General features: G+C 39.9%; 1 protein-coding gene across 5 annotated transcripts; it reads left to right on the top strand.

Moving 5' to 3' along the window:
• The first annotated feature begins 479 nt into the window (after positions 1-479).
• LOC105829527 (cGMP-specific 3',5'-cyclic phosphodiesterase) lies at positions 480-13,443 on the top strand. Of its 5 annotated transcripts, none has more exons than XM_036282800.1 (14): positions 480-655; positions 2,206-2,551; positions 4,762-4,967; positions 5,566-5,894; positions 6,145-6,393; positions 6,651-7,008; positions 7,224-7,393; positions 7,636-7,858; positions 8,113-8,187; positions 8,250-8,297; positions 8,470-8,751; positions 9,178-9,554; positions 9,678-10,114; positions 10,198-13,443. In XM_036282800.1, the coding sequence occupies exons 3-14, from the start codon at positions 4,914-4,916 to the stop codon at positions 10,833-10,835; spliced, it is 3,240 nt and encodes a 1,079-aa protein (XP_036138693.1). In that variant the 5' UTR covers positions 480-655; positions 2,206-2,551; positions 4,762-4,913; the 3' UTR covers positions 10,836-13,443. The 5 variants fall into 5 exon arrangements, with proteins under 5 accessions (XP_036138693.1, XP_036138659.1, XP_036138625.1 ...); XM_036282766.1 differs by lacking the exon at positions 480-655 and adding an exon at positions 683-1,776 and having other exon boundaries at positions 1,914-2,551; XM_036282732.1 differs by lacking the exon at positions 480-655 and adding an exon at positions 683-2,129.
• The last annotated feature ends 1,425 nt before the right edge of the window (positions 13,444-14,868 follow it).

Genomic DNA, 14,868 nt, shown 5'->3' with positions numbered 1-14,868 from the left:
CAGGGGATGCTGCCCGTCTGCTTGCTTGCTTGCTTGCTTGCTCGCCTTCCTGCCTGCCCGTCTACCCGCCTGCTTGCCTGCCTGCCTGCCTGCCTGCCTGCCTGCGTCCGGGATACTCTCTCTCCGCCGGCCGCTATCGATCTTTCCCGGAGCATGGCGAGAGCGCGCGCGAGAGAGAAGACGTCTCTCCACGGTATCCCTGCCGCACGTGCGCACACACGTATGTTACACGTACAGTGACATTCACACACGCGGACACACACGCGCTTAGGAAGACTCACACGCGCACAAGTTTGCCTACACCACCAGCTGGCAGATAAGCATCCGTGTGTCCTGCGCACACGCGCACATCGAGCGCGGCTACCTCACTTACGAAGATGATAAGCGTTCGTGAGCCTCGCTACGCACACACACACACACACACACACACACACACACACACACGCACGCACGCGCGCGAACTGATACCAACTCGAATAGTACTCCACGAGCACGAGGACGATAAGCATCGGTCCGACTCACGTGCCACTACCAAGAAGAGAGAAAGAGAGAGAGAGATACGCAAATACACACAGACGTCGTGCACGTAACTTGGAGCAGCGGGCGCACGGCTCGATGTGGAGATAGTGGTATCCCAAGACGGTGGTCGTCGCGGGTACGGTAGCGCGCGTACGAGACGCGACGTGCGCGGAGCGGAGAAGCCGTGGGAGGCTCGGACGCGTAACCAGCCAGCAGAGCTCCACTCCGCGCCGCGCTCTCTCTCTCTCTCTCTCTCTCTCTCTCTCTCTCTCTCTCTCTCTCTTCCTCTCTTTCTCTCCCTCTCTCTCTCTTTCCTCGAACACCCGCGGCCGCCTGACCCCGAGAGGGAGACTTCAGTAAGCTCGGAGCTTTCAACCGGTCCGCAGCCGTTCGCTGTCGACGTCGACGTCGTTGCGTCCCGGCGCAAAACGCGCTATCCGCGACACGCGATAGCGCTGCTGATCGTCCTGGACCCTTGGAGCATCATCCTCCGCTCGGACTCCCCCCCGAGACACGAACCCCTCCGAAACTGGAACGGAAATCGAGAACTATCCCCAGACGAGTGGAAGCTGCGGAGAGTGCTAGCGGCGAGTTAATCGCGAAATATGACATTGGCAGGACGAAGGAGTGATCCTTCGAGGGGTGGCGTTTTCGAGACGAGGGGCAGCATACCGAATAACTTCAAGATCCTACCGAGATATTCAGTTTATTATTAGATGGTTGCCGATCGACGACGGTGCGAGGGTCCAACGCAGGCATTGCCTCTCTCACGCGACAGTTCTGTCGGCGGGGGAAGGATGAGGACGAGGAAGAGGAGCTCGCGGCCTGCCGGTCGATGCGGTTTCGAGTTCGCGATCGCGTGTCAACGGGCTGCACGTTGATCCTGCCCTCCTACCCCGGGGGCAGATCGGACCGATCCTCGAATAAATAACTCGCGCGCAAAGGGAAGGGAACGACTTTTCTATTTGAGACTGACGACGTGGGGACGATCGAAGCTGTGTGTGTGTGTGTGTATGTGTGTGTGTGTGTGTGTGTGTGTGTATGTGTGTGTGTGTATAGAGAAGGCGATGATCTCGCTCCCGGAAGCGGCTGGAGATCCTCCCATTTAGAGCCCACGTCGATCGCGCGCGACGATCCTGTCGTCAAATTATTCCACGTTGCTCCTAGTTGCCCGCGCGCGTGATGTCGCGTGCTCCCAAATAAATCGACACAAGAAAGAAAGAAAGGATCGATTAGTATGGGAAATAGCGCGATAAGGTAGAAGGATTGGAAAAAAGAAAAAAAAAAGAACGCACGGTTGAGTTCAACCTGCGGGAGAGGCGAAGCCTTCACCCTCTCGGTCGTCAATCTTGTTACGGAGAGGCAACTGATGCCCCGCCGTACGGTGCTTGCAGATGATACTGAGGCCAGGCAACACCGCCGTAGCGACGATATATCGAACGGCGACGAACTTGAACGTGAAAAAAAATACGCAAGTTACGCGGGAGAGAGAAAGAGAGAGAGAGAGAGAGAGAGATGCGTCTGCGTGATCGTGCGGCGACGGTCGCGTTTTTCGGCGAGCAATCGGCTCCTCCGTCCTACGGTCGATCGCGATTAAACGTTTCGAACGGGTATACATCATGCTCGACGCACGCTGCACGAAAACGAAACGCAGTAGAATGTATCCTTGACATGCTTGAATTAAAGAAAGGATATCGACGCGACGAAAGGAAGGAGGGCATGTTTACGGAGTGGGAACCGCGGATGGAGTAAAAATAAAATGCGACTTTTGTGTATAACCGTACGCTCGATGACGCTCGCGTTGAAGGGAAATGGTGACGAAACGTCGAGGAACATCGTGTGAGATCACTTGAAATGACGTGTGCCCGACGTGGTAACCGTCGACGAAGGACTCGATTACGTTACGTGAAAGCGAGCGTTCACGTGCGGCAGGGAATAGCGAATGACATTTTGCAGGAGTGATGGCTATTTCGGGCCGGACACGCGGGTGTGCCGCATTTACAAGACATTCCTCGCGAATGGTTTATTGCAGGTAAGCAAGGCTATGTTTATGCTGGCATATTTGTTCAGGTATTGTAAGCAAATAAGCGATCAAACTCATGCAGGAAATGACTTCATCATAAAAGTCCTTGATCGCGAATTCTTAATGTATAAATTCCATGTGTAAGTAATAAACCCTAGAACGGTATCGTACGTAAATTAAATGTACGCAAATTTAACGTACAACTTTAAAATATTCTGCCTATTTATTCCTGCCATCCATCCTACGCTGATAAAAGTTGGTAATTTGATTAAATCTTTCAACTTGATTAACTCTAACGATATCGTATGTAAATTTCACGTATCCCTCAAATATTCCATTCTTTTTCACACTTTGTACGCTACATTGTTATGAAGAGACATTAAACTACATACTCATTTCAAGATTTAACTTAATAATAATTTTCTTTTTTTATTTACTAATTAGATTATTAAAGTCTATATTATAAATTTATAAATTTATAAATATTACTAATTTCATTGAAAAGGTTAGATTATTATCCACATTATAAATTTTGTCAATAAAAGTGTATGCAAAACTCTTATGTTACATTAAGAGTAATCAATTTTCTCAGATGTAAAATTTACTTACAATAGCAATACTGTGTATCATTTAATAGTAATATCGTTCTAGGCTTAATATGCTCCATCTTAATATGTGATAATGAACACAAATTTCTGTAAATAAACTCTGTAAATATGTAATGTAAAAAATACAAATGTATTTGCAGCTTTTAAAAAACTAAATTAAAGTACGTTAAATTAACAGAACTCTTTAGAATACTTGCTCCAATTATACTTTAGTGCTAACAAATTATGATTAAACCGAATGTAAAAGTAAACATTATGATGGAGCGTATTATAACACGAAGGAATTGGGAAAAAATGGACCCTTTTATCTTCATAAAGATTTGTTCTCACGAAAACATCGTGCTTTAATAACTTTCGAGTTATAAGAGTTATAAAAGACTTTTATCACAAATCAAACTTTACTAACGCAAACAAATGATAGAAAATGCTATCTATTTGTATTAAATTTTGTTCAAATGTAATGTAAAGCACAGATAAAAAGAGTATGTTTCTATTTTTCAGAAAACCAAGTAATAAATGTACTTAATTTATAGTACATTCAAATTTTTTTATATATAATAATAATTTATTTGCAATCAAAGTTAAATGTAATGCAACGGTGTCTCATACACGTGGTAAGAATTTGCTATAATCCACTTGAATTATAATAGAGAATTCAACAAAAATGCTCATTGAGTTCGCATCTACTCGTATCGCCATGACATTCCAATTATCCGCAGTCTCGATTCCAATTTAGCGGATAAAATGTCGGAGTTGTGAGAGTAAGAGACGCGCGGGGAGGATAATCATCGACAGGAAACGTATTAACAAGGGACTTAATGCGAAGCGGTTATTCTCGTTGAGAATTGTAGACGCCGGCGGCGGCAGCGGCGGCGGCGGCTGAGCGGCCTTCTTCATGAATATTGAATTGCGTAATTTCATAATTCAGTGATTAGACGTGGATTTCCCCGGTGGGTCGTTGCCTTCGGCCCTTCGCGGGGGGAGGGAGGGAGAAGCAAAAGAGAACGAAAATGCGCAAGAGCAAGGACTAACTGACTGAGGAAAGAAAGATCCCGTCATATACGCGAGTTACGCGACTCACATCGATAAAATATAAAATTCATGCGGTCGTCCTCGACATTTGTAAATATCATTTCGAATATTCGAAGAAAATCGTGAAATCTTAAAAACATAACCGTCATATGTTACATAAGATTTTGTCAGATTATTCCAAGAGTGACAGCTAAGAAGTCGTGAATTACGTCAACGTGAATCGCATTAATCGAGACGGTAAAATGAAAAGTTGAATTTTACATATTGCTACGCATATACATATTTATATATTAAAAATCAATGTGAATTATCAAAGTGCATTTCTATGAATAAACCGACTTTGTGTAATAATAATTCCGCCGTATCTTTATCAGCGCGTCCAGCTTAATGAAAATCGTTTGTTTAATTTAAGTTAATTTAATTAGTGTTCTCTTGATAAATTGTTTCTGCGAGCTAATAAATTATTTAAAAAGAGGCAAAACATAATATTTCGATATTACCAAGAGTAGAGTAGAATATGAAGGCAAAATTGTCATAGCGACGTATTTCATATCAAGAAAAAATCGCAAATTTTTCCAGATTCGTATTTCCGGTACTCGCGGAAACGTGCGTAAATACCGGAAAACGAAAAGGCGACGAGATGTGAAGCTTCCTCTTATTCGCACGGCTCTCATCGCATAATTGAACGTTCCTATTGCGCTCGATGCACGTTACATTAAGCTCAAGGTGATATGGAAGCAGAAGACGAAGTGGATGATGAGTTGTCGGAGGCCGTCGACACGGAAGTAATTAAACAGTTTGCATTAATGCTTTTGTCGTCATAATCGCATGGTTGCAATTTAAACAAATCAACCAACACTTTATGAATAGAACCTGGATATTGATGACAGAAAATTGTGATCAACAAATAACGTATAAAAAATATGAATTCCCCAATATTAATTGCTTTTAATACTTTAGATCAAAGTTGCTTAAATCAGGGTTATTTACTCCCATGACTCTCCTTTATAGTAGAAAATTATATAAATTTCTTAATGTAAAAATATTAATACATTTTAAAATAATTCAAAAGGTTTTTAATAAATTTTATTTTATTTTATAATACAATGATTTAAAAAGACATAATATAATAGTATAAATCGACAAAATATGTATTTCAAAACTTTAATATTCTTTCTGAAAAGTGTATCATCAAAATCCAAGTCATGATATAATATAACAAAATTATTCATTATTCAATTTACTTCAAATATTCAATTTAGGGTATATATTTCCCGATTTGTTAAAATCTCTTAAAATAACGTAATGTAAATCAGAGATTTATGAAATAAGAGGCAAACTAGAAATCAAATGGATAATTTCAATTCACGGTATCTTTCGTAGGCAAATCATAACAATAACCTCGAGAACTTCGAGACGATGAAGATCTCTACGAAATCCGTGTCCGAAAGGACACTGGAGAAGGGCAACTGTCCTTTATTGCGCTCGTCTAATCTCGAGCAATCGGAAGTCGTCGGTTCCGCTGATGATGGTCCCGAAAAGTTGAAAACGTCCGCGCGATCAGAATCAAAAGTACTCCTAAGTACAAGCACAAAGACTGATGTGAAGGAGATCGAGATCGCCAGATTGTGCAGAAGCAAGAGGGTCAGCTGCCAGGATATTATACACGAGTACGACGAAGACGACAACCTCACCATGGATAGAGTCGGAAGGTAATTGATTGGTATTAATCTCGTGTTGCCCAATGGCAGGATTGTCGAACCGAAATCTTTCTCAAAACTCTCCGTAAAAAATTTTAACGTTTTAAAAATGTTGCTGTTCAAACATATTACTGTTTACACAAATCATTCTTATTCTTCTCATATCGTTGGAATATTTAGATATTATTATGTTGATTATTATAGAAAGTAATCATCGAAAATTTGCAATAAATACATGTGTAATCATTAAATCCTGGTAAAGATATCTGGAGGCGCATCCTGCTCAGGCTGAAACGTGGCTACGCGAGAGAGCAAGTCTCCAGCTCCGACAGAGATTACAGAACACGTGTATGCTGCAAACGATAACACCGAGCGCACCGAGCGCACCCAGCGTGCAGCAGCAAGAGCAGAGCCTTCTCAACCAGAGCAAACGCAACAGCGTCACATCCGATCTCTTTCAGAGCTGGCTGGCTTCGAGTTCACCCGCGAAGCGCAGCAGGAGTCCCAACAAGTAAGCAATATTAGCAATGAAATAAAACTTTATCTCACATTTTAATGTTGAGTAATCAAATTGCTCTATGTCACATTCAGATAGATAATAAAATATAATAAAATAAGAATACGATAATCTAAATAATATTCAACAAATATCGTGTAGAACGCATTTTACGTTTTTAATAAATAAAGAATAAATCTTTAAAAAATCTCTTTACGGACTTAATCAAAACTCGCTTCGTACTTGGATAGTGCAAGTACTAAATCTTCTAGAACTTATAGCACGCTGATGGATCGTCGCGAGGAACTTGGTAGACTGGACGAAAGCGATCTATTCATGGAGTTGATAAGGGACGTGGCGAACGAACTCGACATCAACGTCCTATGCCATAAGATCCTAGTGAACGTCGGCCTACTCACTCATGCCGATCGCGGCAGCCTGTTCCTGGCGAAGGGACCCTTGGAGGATCGGTATCTGGTGGCGAAGCTGTTCGACGTCACTCAGGAAACCGAGCTCGAGGAAGCCCTCCAACGGGCTAAGAACGAGGAGATCAAAATACCGTTCGGAGTCGGTATCGCTGGTTACGTGGCGCAAACCAAGGAGATTATCAACATCAAAGACGCTTACAAGGTTTCAGCTTTCAGTTTCTTAGGATGTCAAATCGATTCACTGAACCTTTCGTTCAATCCCATTGGTATTGTAATTATTACAATGCCGTAGCTTGATAAAGAAAAAAAAAAGATAATTAACTCCCTGAGTAATTGTCTAACAGCTAATTAATCGATGACGAGTATTGTATCTTTGTTGACAAGATTAAAATAGACATTTCTATTCACGCTCATCAGGATCCGAGGTTCAATTGCGCCATTGACATGCGTACCGGATACAAAACAACGTTGATTCTATCGATGCCGATCTGCAATTATGAAGGCGACGTTATCGGGGTCGCCCAGATCATCAATAAGACGAACGGCAGCAACGAATTTACGGACAGGGACGTCGAGGTGTTTCAAAGGTGGGCGATGAAGATGCGTTTCGAAAATTCATAGCTTTGCGTAATCGCGCGTACGTAATCGAACGTTTAGACTGACGTCAGAGTATACAGTTACATTAACTGATTGCATAATGGTGCAAGGCCAGTTACAAGACTGTGTATAATTGTCGTGTACATACACGCAATTATAATCGGCGCCGCGCGCGATCGATACGTTTATTAATACGATCGTGCGTCTAATTTTACGGCATCGATTATCGCAGATACCTCACATTCTGCGGCATCGGCATACAGAACGCGCAGTTGTTTGAGCTGTCGGTGCAGGAATACCGACGCAATCAAATACTCCTCAATCTGGCGCGGAACATATTCGAGGAGCAGAACAATCTCGAGTGTCTTGTCACGAAGATCATGACCGAGGCGAAGGAACTGCTCAAGTGCGAGAGGTGCGCCGTATACCTGCTGGATCTGGACTGCGGCGAGGCAGTAAGTGTGCCTTCTCAACGCGTGAAATTTAATTTTTGCACAACCGATGTCATCTGCGACGAGTATCGTAACGATTCATATAGTAAAGTTGTAGAAAATATAGAGCAATTTTTAAAACAAATTACTGTTTAATTAACTGGATATAAGAAAGTTGCTGGTTTCAGCAACTTTTTCCTAATATTTCAATGTTCATTTAATTAAACGCCCCGCGTGGTATTTAAAAGCGCAATAAGAAATGCAAAATCTCGCTTTAGGGACATCTCGAGAAAATCGTCGAGCGGCCCGGGAGATCGGTGCAAGAGAGCAGAAAGCCGTTATCGAGAAGAGAGGTGAGTGGCACCGCCACGTGTTACTCGAATTTGTAAGTCTGATCATCTTTTTCTCTTTCCTGGCGGCTCAGAGCAATAACATCGATATGGAGGACATTATGCAACAGCATGTGAGTGATCCCGATTTCATAAATCGATCTATACACAAATAAATAAGATAATGCACTTTTTCAGCCCTTCCGACGAAGAGAACATACATTCCTTCGTCGTTTCTTCACTTAACTCCGTTATTGATCAACGCATATTCAATCTTTTCGATCGTTCAAAAAAGTTTTTTTTCAGGCCTTGACCGAAGGTAGCAAATTTACAATGGTATTCGAGATGGAGAACGAAACGGAAGAAGCCCGGATTTATCGGCCGAGTAACAACAATCTGTCAAGCTCCTTGGGACAGATCGCGAGATACGTCGCCGTGAGCGGCCAAATTCTCAACATTGGCGACGTCGCCACGTGGCTGAAGAAAGGCGTAATAGAGAGCGGAAACAAACCCATCAGAAGTATCCTATGCATGCCGATCGTCAACGGACAGAGAATCGTCATTGGAGTTGCTCAATTGATCAACAAGGTGAATTTGAATAAAATTTTCGTTCTTAACTTTTCTTAAGTATAAACAATAATCCGTAATAATCTACAATATAATCATGAATAATCTGTTCTTAATCTGTTATTGATACTTTGTATTTACATTTAAATATACTTTGCATTTAATCTTTAATAACCTTAATAATCCGTTAATAAGCTGCATGTGCTGTATTATACGATTTTTATGTTATTGACTCTTTAAACTGTACGTTGCTTGAGAACAGATCACCGGGTGTCAAGCAATGATCTTCATAAAATTCATCGTATAACAAAAAAAAATTAGCAAACATTACTATGATGGGAGATATTTTTTCACTAATCGCTAAATAAAATGATTAAAAACGATAGATTTAATATATAATTCTTATTAATCAGATTATTAATAATAATAAATTAATATTCTTCGCAGGACAACGGCACATCCTTCACCGATTCGGACGTATCGATATTCGAGGCGTTCGCTATTTTCTGCGGCCTCGGTATTCACAACACTCAGATGTACGAATCGGCGTGCAAGCTGATGGCAAAGCAGAAGGTAGCCCTCGAGTGCTTGAGTTATCACGCGACCGCCAACAACGATGACGCCCTGCGACTCGTCTCCGATCACATACCGTCCGCGGAAACGTACAACCTCTACAGTTTCACGTTCATCGACTTCGATCTCACCGACGACGATACGTGCCGCGCCACCATCAGGATGTTCAAGCAGTGCGATCTTATACAGAAGTTCCACATACCGTACGACGTCCTGTGTAGGTGGATCCTCAGTGTGAAGAAGAATTATAGGTAGATATTTCAATCTCATTTCATTTAATCGTTATTTTGTTCAAAGCGAAGCTTCTATAATAAAATATCACTAGATAACGTGCAATTTTTAACGCAATTGGAATCGTAAATTATTCCCGACAGGCCAGTAAAGTACCACAATTGGCGGCACGCGCTGAACGTCGCGCAAACAATGTTCGCAATGTTGAAGACCGGCAAGATGGAGCAATTCATGACCGATCTGGAGATCCTCGGGCTCTTGGTGGCCTGTCTCTGTCACGATCTGGACCATCGTGGCACTAACAATGCGTTTCAAATGAAAACCGAATCTCCACTGGCGATCCTTTACTCGACCAGCACGATGGAACATCATCATTTCGATCAGTGCGTCATGATTCTGAATTCCGACAGCAATAACATCTTTCAGAATTTATTGATGGAGGACTACAGACGTGTGATGAAAGTCGTGGAGAGCGCCATTCTCTCGACCGATCTGGCGATGTACTTTAAAAAGAGGAATCGCTTCATGGAAGTGATCGACGAGGGCGAGTTCGATTGGCAGAGCGAAGAGAAGAAAGAATGTAATTCCCCCTGATAATTTTTACTCGATAATTATGCAAATATCACGATTAATTAATTAATCTTGTCCGTTTCTTTTTCGCAGTACTATGCGGCATGATGATGACTGCGTGCGACGTGAGCGCGATAGCAAAGCCCTGGGACGTGCAGCATCGCGTAGCGAAGCTAGTGGCCGACGAATTCTTCGACCAAGGCGATCTCGAGCGCCTCCAGCTGAACCAGCAGCCGGTAGCGATGATGGATCGCGAGAGGCGAGATGAATTACCGCAGATGCAGGTCGGCTTCATCGACGTGATCTGCCTGCCCCTCTACAAGGTCTTATCGGAAACGTTCCCGTGGATACTGCCGCTCTACGAGGGTACCACGGAAAATCGAAAGCATTGGCAGGATTTAGCGGAAAAGGTCGAGATGGGACTGACGTGGATTGATCGCGACACGATCGAAGAACCAGTGGAGGAATTCATTTCTTACGAGCCTAAAGATATCGAGTTCACGGTCACAACCTTAAACTGTGCTCACGCCGACAGAAAGGAACAAATGCCGGACAGATCGTCGCTCAGCAGGTTCGCGTCGTTGAGAAAGGGTGGACGTACGTTAAGCAAGGACGTCCGGCATCGCATCAGCAGGTCTCTCTACGCCAGGAGCAGCTCGGAAGACGCCGGCAAGCCGAAGTCGTTGCTCCCGGAGAGAAAGAATCGGAATAAGCTGTGCCTGCTCATTTGACGGCTAACTTCGTCGACGCTCGAGAGCATTCCCGAATGATGGCCAACGTGTGGCGATACTTGGAAATTTAAATCGCAGCTTCCAGGTCGCGGAAGATGGAATCTTTAACGTTGAGATTGCTTGGAAGCTGAAGCTTGACAAGATCCGTGGGCAAGCTGTCATTGAAAAAGAGCTTTAGGGTAAACCTAGAAGTCGCTCTTAGGGAAGTAACATTGTTTGCTCCAATAATTAAGTCAGACTACTCTCGAAGGGTAGGAATGATACCGAATGAGTTGTTTCAACGAGGCTTTTTTGAAGCTGCTTTGGATTGTAGTGTAATACTCACGGGAAATGAATCCTTTGGGAGAAACTCTTACAATTAGAAGAGAAAAATATTGATATTTGAAGAAATGATCACTAGATATGATCTTTAAAAAAAAAAATGATCACATTTAATCAGATCGATCGAAATAAAAAAAAACACAAGAAGAATAAACAATGAGAAGAAATGACGATAAATTTAGTAATTTGTAAAAACCAGATATTCCGTGCGAAGAAAACGAGTTTAATTCTGACAAAAAAACTGACAATATCGAAAAAAATTGCAATTAAGTCCAAGATTAACTCTCAAAAGAATAAAATATATCGAAATGTGATAATGCATATTTCAACAAAAAAAACTGGTTTAATTATCGAAAGATCCATTTCTATTTTATCATTGCTCATTTCATAATTTTAGTAAAATTAAGAGAATCAAGAATCTTGATATTACCTGTTGATATTATTTAACCGAATCAGGCACAAATCCGAATCAAAGTATTCAAAGTTCGACGTCACTAACGTGTAAAAACTTTAGTATGAATGAGAAAATTAATTAGAACTAAATAAACGCATACATTTACATTACTTCCGGAAAACGTTTCCGGAAAAAGGAAAATACGCTCAAAGAAGATACTGTATTGATTCCAGCGCATTTTCCACTCCATTGCCAGACGTAGAAAAACGACGAATCAAAAGTACCGAAGTAATTAATAACGAAACGAACGGCGAATCTTCGTAGGGCGAAGACGATAACTATACGTAGCCCGAGAAAGGGAAGAGGAAATGAAGAAGGGGATGAAGGGGAATACCCGACGTGATCTCACGAGACATACATTGCGCTTCGGGTCCCGAGAAGACTGTTGCCCGTAGGTTTTAAGGCGATAATACATAGTCAACGGTATTAAACATAAAACACGTGTGCTTAGTCGATGGCTAGGTAGCTAGAGAACTTGACGGTCGGTCGTTGCACCTCACAACGACATTGCTCATAATCCGCAATTCCGTAGAACGCGAGAAAGCGTGCTATATGTGTGAATGTGTCGGGCGTCGTCGGATGATGATGATAATGATGATAAATTCAATTTTGACAATCTTTTTGTATCACATCTCGATGATATTCTAGGGTATACAGTTCGGCGTACGAAGGGATCGGTGACGGTGAAGCTTACAGATCGAAGAACTTGCGAATCGGACTCGCGGACACGCTGCTCCAGGATATGGCAGTTTAGAAACGGGCGTAGTTTTAACTATTTTATCAGATCTTTCAGAGCGATCTCCGCGATAATAAAGAGAGAGATGCGCAATCGACATTGTTAAGGTAAAATTGCTCTCAAATCAATTTTCTCGTTTTAATTACTCTTGAAGTTTTTTAGTGAAATAAATAAACAAATTTAAAATATTTCATGGGTTCTACAAATAAAGAATTTTAACTAGATATATATAAAAATATTTTAAATATTATAACAAATTAAAAATTTTAAATTTTTTGAGCTAAAAAGAATCTCGTATAAATTTAAAGCGTTTTGAATTGTGTAAATAAAAAAAATTCAGCGGCTTTAAATTTTGTAAATGGAAATTTTCGAAACAGAGCGCATTTCCAATTTCGTATGTAAATAAATAAAAAGTTATATATGCCTATAAAGAAAAAAAGATTTTTCTTTCAAAGAATTTAAAACAGACTTAAAGCTGGGGAGTCGCTAATATGATCGCGAATAAGTCCAAGAATATTTACCCTTCTCTCGATCTGCATATTTAAGTAAAATCTTTATGTGTACATAAAGACAGTAAGCGGTACTTTCATGTCGTATCAATGTCTCGTAAATGGAGGCAATGATAGGATTCAATCGTGCACGCATGTACGTGATGCAAGCATGATCGCGAGTCCATCGATTATTTTCGCAGTTTCAAGTTTTGTCGAACTATTGACCCTTCGGGAGATCGGCAAGTTACGCATAAATTACGTTACTCGTGACAACAAAAAAAACCGTTTGCATTTCCGTTATTCCATCATTACACACGTATTCCGTTTCTGATCAGTGAGCCGAAATCAGACAGCGGTAATTTAACACTTCTCTTTTTTCACGAATGATTAACGGACGCTGCAAAGAATTTTAAAATTGGTTAAATCAAAGTGCTCTTATTATTTTCCACAAACTTCCCAAGCGCATTATGTTTCTCCGAGTGTGAGTCTGAGAGTTGAGCAACACGAGAGTGAGACTGGTTTCTAGTCTTTTGATATAGCTGCGAATCAATATGCCTATCAGAAATTGTTGCACATGATTAAATAAAATCTGGATGTGCTCAAACAGCCGCGAGGACATGCCGAATTATTTGAAATACCTGAGAACGTGATAGAGAACGCCTCTTATTTAGATATATCTTAGCCAAAGTATTATTCGAAAGTTGTTATACACTATTTTAATCCTTCACAATTTAAATTATCTTTTAAATTACCTTTTTAATTATAATTACACATGATTCAATAATTAAAATAAATTAGATTCAAATATTTAATTATAATAATAATAATTTTCAAAATTATTATAAAAATTAGTACTCTACAATCTAAAGAACCTAATAAAAAAATTAAACTCATTGAAAACGTTAATTTTTTCTGACTGTAATTTATAGATCTCTAAAAAATTCAGGCCTCTGTGTCTAAACAACATCGACGAAATAACTCAACCTGGGAATAGTCATCTATTTTTCATTGAAAAATTTCGAAACCTAATTTGTATAATAGAAAACAAGTTATTATGATTTATATATAATACCAATCTGTTAAAGCTAGCTGGAGTATAGAAAACAATACCCTACGTTTATAAAATCAATCAAGTATATTAATAGGTTATATTATAAATTTGTAATAATATATTTGAATTAAAAAGTATTATAAATCATTTCTTTATGTTCATACAATACAAAAAGTTAATATGTTTTTTTCTATGTACCTCTAAATATTTATTTTTATTTTCAAAAATATTGAAAGATACTCTCTTCATATAATTTTTATATTTGTGTAATATAATATAATAAACATGTATATAATAAAACTAAACCATTTTTAATAATTCTACAATACACAATATAAAATAACTTTATATGATAGCGACTTAATCTCTATTAATTGTTATAAAATAGATATTTTATAATATACTTTTTTTCTAATAACTATTCTTTATAAACCTTTGAATATACAATCCCAATAAAAATTCGCAATATAAAAGTGTTTTTTTTATATAGAAATACTATCATAATAAATTGCTTAATGTGTGTTTTCGTTTAATATTTTTTCTTTTTACTATTTTCAAAAAATATTAATTAAATCAAAATACATAATAAAGTTACATAATGTAATTAATAAAAATACATAATGTCCTTAGAAATTAATAAATTATAGAACAATCAATAATATATGATATATACAATGAGTTTTAACTGTGTGATCATTTACGCAAAGAATGGAATGACTATTCTCAGGTTGAAAATTATAAAGTTAACTTTCTCAAGTGATGGAAATCACCAATATAGCCGGTTACATTAGATAACTTCACAATAAGAAGGAAATGTTGGATCATGTTTTGCCATTTACGACACAATATTTGATTTAAAAATCATATTTAATTTTTAAAGTATACTTCCCGTTCAAACTTAAAATCAAGATGTACACGCACATACCTGGTGACGATCACGCAGCTGTTGCACCTTCATCGTCGCGGCAACTGCATCCTCG

The sequence above is a fragment of the Monomorium pharaonis genome, chromosome 1 (assembly GCF_013373865.1).
Source record: "Monomorium pharaonis isolate MP-MQ-018 chromosome 1, ASM1337386v2, whole genome shotgun sequence".
NCBI classification, from domain to species: domain Eukaryota; kingdom Metazoa; phylum Arthropoda; class Insecta; order Hymenoptera; family Formicidae; genus Monomorium; species Monomorium pharaonis.
The sequence above is the reverse complement of the archived record's forward strand: the minus strand, read 5'-3'. Positions and strand labels throughout refer to the sequence as shown.

Bases quoted from the DNA above. Each gene is read 5' to 3' on its own strand.
- LOC105829527 (XM_036282800.1), top strand. From the start codon at position 4,914: ATGGAAGCAGAAGACGAAGTGGATGATGAGTTGTCGGAGGCCGTCGAC. The intron at 7,009-7,223 runs GTTTCAGCTTTC...CACGCTCATCAG, and splicing joins ACATCAAAGACGCTTACAAG to GATCCGAGGTTCAATTGCGC. The intron at 7,394-7,635 runs GTGGGCGATGAA...CGATTATCGCAG, and splicing joins GACGTCGAGGTGTTTCAAAG to ATACCTCACATTCTGCGGCA.